Source organism: Mercurialis annua, linkage group LG2 (assembly GCF_937616625.2).
Source record: "Mercurialis annua linkage group LG2, ddMerAnnu1.2, whole genome shotgun sequence".
NCBI classification, from domain to species: Eukaryota; Viridiplantae; Streptophyta; class Magnoliopsida; order Malpighiales; family Euphorbiaceae; genus Mercurialis; species Mercurialis annua.
The window spans coordinates 13,401,685-13,407,105 of record NC_065571.1 but is presented as its reverse complement, the minus strand read 5'-3'; the positions used below and the strand labels follow the sequence as shown (position 1 = coordinate 13,407,105).

General features: G+C 27.4%; 1 protein-coding gene across 1 annotated transcript; it reads right to left on the bottom strand.

Moving 5' to 3' along the window:
- Positions 1-435: 435 nt before the first annotated feature.
- On the bottom strand, positions 436-1,787 carry LOC126668224 (putative RING-H2 finger protein ATL19). Its single transcript, XM_050361435.1, has 2 exons — positions 1,360-1,787; positions 436-520 (listed from the first exon to the last, which is right to left on the bottom strand). Exons 1-2 carry the CDS (start codon positions 1,785-1,787, stop codon positions 436-438), a joined length of 513 nt encoding a protein of 170 aa, XP_050217392.1.
- Positions 1,788-5,421: the final 3,634 nt, after the last annotated feature.

The following is a 5,421-nucleotide window of genomic DNA, read 5'->3' as shown; positions in this document are numbered from 1 at the left end:
TATAGGGCTTATCAGGGGCTGCCAATCTCAGTAATTTAGCTTGTGTTTGTTTATATCAATCTCTCTTAGAAAAGGAGACACAATTGTATTTATAGTTAGGCTAAGTTATGTTGGTCAAGAAAAAAAATATTATTAAATACTAAAAATTCGCAAAAACTGGTGATTTTCGGTTCAATTAAATCTTAATTTATTAATTAATTTAGGTTAATTTTTGGATTAAAATAAATATGATATAAAAAAATAATAAAAGTGTCATTTTGGTTTTTCAAAGTGTCAAGGAAGGTTTTAGGAGTCCTAAATTTCTAGTTTTACATATTCTTTTTTCAATTCGACAGATTGACCTACAACTTTAAAAGTTTTGAAATTAGTTTTATTTTCCATACTTATATCCACAATTCCTTTAAATGTTGATGGGTTATTTGTAACAACTATGATTCAATCCTTTAATTTTACCGCTACATGTAAATTTGCTCCTTGAATGTCTTCAACAACTATTATTGGACGCTTCAGTGTCATACGGCTGTCCAAAAAAGAAGTTTCTACAATTACATCAGTAATTATTATTTTGAAACAAAATAATGTTTCTATTCATAAGTTTTACTATTTTATCAAACATATTGCTATAACAAAATTTGGACAATTTGGTTTGTCAATTTTATGAATTCAAAATATATCTAGTCCGATATAGATTGGTCACGTGGTTTTACTTGATGGTTCAAGAAATTTCATAAATTGAATTTGGTTTGGATTAGTTTTGCAAAGTTGTAAAATTGACAGATCATACAGTCTATTGTTTAGAGGTTTATTTGACAAAGTTGTCAAAATTGTAGAGGGAAAAAGAAATATTTTATTTTGATATGTAATATATTTTTATTTTTTTAATGCTTTTTATAATTTCTAATTTTTAATATTGTTCGAATTATTATTGTTTACTTTCTAAAGGAATATATCAAAGTTGAAGTAAAAAATATATTTCTTTATGATGAGATTGCACCGTGTTAACTTCACATTTTTTTCATGTGGAATTTAATTTCTTTTTCCTTTTTTAACTAAATTATTTATCATTGTGAAATATTTATATTTCTAAACGACAAATCAAATCGTTGAAAAACTTCTTTTTTTAGAATAATTTTATCAGTCCCGGCAAAATATTATAAAATATTTAAATTGTTGCAACTTAATGAGTTGTGAAATAATTATATTTCTAACGATAATAAAAGAGCCATAACAAAAGATATATTTTTTTAACGATTTTAATTGTCGGTGTAATAAGGCGTTGCCAAAAATCACTTCGTTTGTAGTGATCTTCAAACGAAAATACACTGACGACAAGTCGGACAAGTTAGATTACAGTTAAACCAGTGATCAATACAATGTGAATGAAACATATGTTTACAAAAAGGAAGAATTCTACATGATTCATTCTCCATATAATCATTCAAGCAAACAACACAACCATTAGACTTATAAATTTCCATTTCATCGTCGTCGTATCTTACTTTCGGCATCAAATCTTCAATAGAATGTCGTTGTCGTCGCCAATTTGCTTTTCTTCTGCTTTCCTCCACAGTCCAGTGATGGAGACTGTCAAAATTTTCATTTTCATCTGACCATAAATTGAGTTGCCATCTTTGCTGATTTGATGTTCTTAAATAACCTTGTTCAAGATCAAGATTATGGGTCCCAAAAATAACCCAAGAAATGCAATTGTAAGCTATTCTAATGGTTAGGGCAACAATCGATGCAAGAATAATGCAAATGAGTGCCATGCATATTAGAATAATCATGGCTAATACTGGTGACAGTTTAGAACAATATCATTTTTGTATTTGTATTGGTATCTCACATGATATGCTATTATTATTATAATCTTTTAGAATTATATGGTTAAAATAAAATCAATAATAGGGATTTTTCTCACATGATATCTCTTAGTGATTTTTTTTATTCGGATTTGGTTTTTTGAGAATCCTAATTGTCGAAGCTTTTCTCTTAGTCGTAATTTTTAGTGTGTCACCTTATGTGTACTGCTTTTTATACAAAAAATTTGAAAAAATCTTTTGATACTTGTGCTTTTTAATATACATATTATTTATAAAAAAATTAAATCAATAATTATAAGTAATTAATGTATTGCAGATTGTGTTCCTATTGGTATTTTACTTTATGGGACTTTATGAAAGTTTAGAATTTAAGTTTTCACACTATAATTCTTAATGGTAAATATAAAAAGAAGTAGTTTTTTTTTTTTTTATAGTTTTATTAGATATCATGAACGGCTCTCAACTACATAATTAAACAGAGTAGCTGATATGGTAACACAATCTGCAATACATTAATTACTTTTTCATGTTGTCCTTATATGAAATGATTTAAAGCATGAACATATAACTAAATATAAATTTGTGTCCGGATACAATTTTAATTGGAAAATAATCCTTGAATAGGATTTCCTTTTCTAAACATCAAAAACGATTTCCTTACCTATTAAAGAATGAGACATTTTGTTTACAAGGAAACACATATCTTAGTATAGAAGGAAAATAAGAATAAAAATCTGATTCACTTAATCCAAAACTTTTTTTAAAAAAAAAACTATACAACGTAGTTTATTTTTTCATTATCTCAATATAAAAAAATTCCATTAAATTTTTAATTGGATTTAGTCATAAAAATTCACCAACATTACACATTTTCTCATTTTAATCACGTTTTTAAAACTTTTCATAATAATACACCAACATTCATTTTTTTCCAAATTCATACACGGTGCTAACGTGTGAGTCATTGATTGGTTAAAAATGACTTACACCTCAGCAAATTGCACCAATGAATAACTGTCACGTCAACACCGTGTATGGGATTGAACCCAAACAAAATGTTCTTCGTTTTGGTTGAACCCAAACGAAAAACACTTCGTCCGGTTTGAAGCCAAACAAATGTTCTTCCTCTTGATTCAAACCCAGAAGAAGAACACTTCGTCCGGATTTGATTAATTAAAAAATATACTCCCTCCATCTCGTTTAAAAAGGGACAAATAACTTTTTCACATATATTAAGAAAGCAATAATTACTATAGTGTTTTTTTTATTTTATTCTATTTATGATAGTGTTATATTTTGTGTATAGATTAGTAGTCATTAATTATGGAAAGAGAAAAGGGGGTAAAAAAAGAAAATTCATATAAATTGGCACAAAAAACACGATATGACCTTTTTAAGTTTGAATTTAAAAAAAGACCTTCTTAAGTGGGACAAATAAAAATGGGATATGTCCCTTCTTAAATGGGACAGAGAGAGTAATTTTTTCTGATTTTTTTTGAATTATTAGTATTTATTAGATATTTTTTTAATTTTATGTATTTATTAGAAAATGTTGAAAAAATTAGGAAAGAAAATGATGACAAGGAAAAAAAAGGTGGGTGTGACTCAGCGTCCGGCGAACCTCGTAGGATAAAATCGCCGGGATTCATTATAGGAACTGCCGAAAGTTCATAAACGATAAACTTGGTGACCATTTTAAAATGAAAATTAGTTTGGTGACCATTTTGAAACTTTAAAAAAAATACAGTGACTCTCAGAATAATTACCTGAACAATACAAGTAAAACAAATTGGTGAGCAACCATGCAAGTCAAAAAGGCAATAGCAAGACTATTTTCTTCTTCACAATATTTTATGACAAAATATAGCTGAAAGTTGAGATATCTATTCCAGGGGTAATTGATTTTGGAGGTCACTGTACTTTTAAAAAGTTGCAAAATGGTGACCGAACTTCAAAACGTAACATTTTAGTTACTATACTATTTGGTTATGTTAAGATAGAAGGATTTTTGGTTACCGAAGAAAATTATTTCAAGTCGATTTTTTGTTGATTGTGTGTATATATGAAATATAAGATATTATTTGTTATAAATAATCAAAATTTGATTACTACGTTTGTATAATTTGACCGTAAAACACTAAAAAACCTTCCAAAATCACATATTTAAAAGTTTAGTAATCAATTTGTTACTTTTTGAAGTTCGGTCACCATTTTGCAATTCTTGAAAAATACAGTAACCCCTAGAATCAATTACCCCTATTCCAGAGATACAAAAGTCTTGTTGTTATTTATTTGCTATAAAATAAAAATTTGGTAATGCATGCAGTAGTAATGCTTCTTACTTAATTATATTGCCAGGAGCACTTAACTTGTTAGAATTGCAAAGAAAGCATATAACTAAAGTTCAAATATTATTTCGATTTTAAAATAATTGTTCGTTTTCTATTATCGCACAATTTAAAAAATATTATTAATATTCTTATTAATATATGAAAATTTAAGGCTTAATTACTTAAAAAAACCCTCACCTTTAACTTCTTTTTCGTTTATACCCTGATCTAGGAAAATTGTCACATATACTCATGACTTTGTCTTTATGTTTCAACTCAACCCTTGAGATATTAAATTTACCTCTTTTCATTTGAAAAAAGTTTAAATAGTCCTTCATCTTTAGTATATATTCTAATTACACGTCAATGTTATTAATTATACAAAAATCGATTTTTTTTAAAATAATAATATTAGCGGTTTTTTAAATTGGAGTATAAATGTAGGTTGTAATTAATAAAAAATATTTTATTTATTTTATTTTATTTAAATTAAAAAATTAATTAATTTTAGGACTTATTTGAGCGTTTTTATAGATGAAGTATTTGTTTATAATTTTTTTATTAGAAAAAGGTATAAAATAACCCTTAAATTTAGTTATTTTCAATAAATCATTTTTTTTTTTGAAATTTGGGGTAGAGGTGAAACATAAAGACAAGGTCATGAGTATTTGTGATAATTTTCCTAGGTCAGGGTATAAACGAAAACAAAATTAAAGTTGAGGGTTTTTTAAGTAATTAAGCCAAAATTTAATTTTATATTTTTTATTATATTTTTATTAAATACTGTTTACACCGGCCCAGGAAATTACTGGGTAAAGTTTCATGTGGGCTTATTAGGGATTCAGGCCCAACGAAAAGTCTTTTTATTATTGCTTTTTCTACTTTATAGGAATTTGTAACTCATTAGAAATGATTTTCTATTAGAATTTTAGTCTTAGTTGAATTAGGACTCTTGATTTTAAGGAGCTATAAATAGCTCAGAACTTCATTATTTTAATATCAACAAATCAATCAATAAAAAACCAAGTCTAGTGCTTTTTATCTCGCAATCTCCGGATTGTTTTAATTTAGCAGTAGTTTTCGGTATTAATCTCGCCTGAGTTTAGGGATGTCAAAATGGGTCATGACACGATAACACGATTCGTCTAACCCGTAAGTTTGGCGAATCCGGGTTGAGGGTTAGCGGGTTCGTGTCGAAAACGTGTCAACCCGTTTATGACACGAAATAAATGGGTCGTGTCACGGGTTGACTCGTGAACCCATCTAAC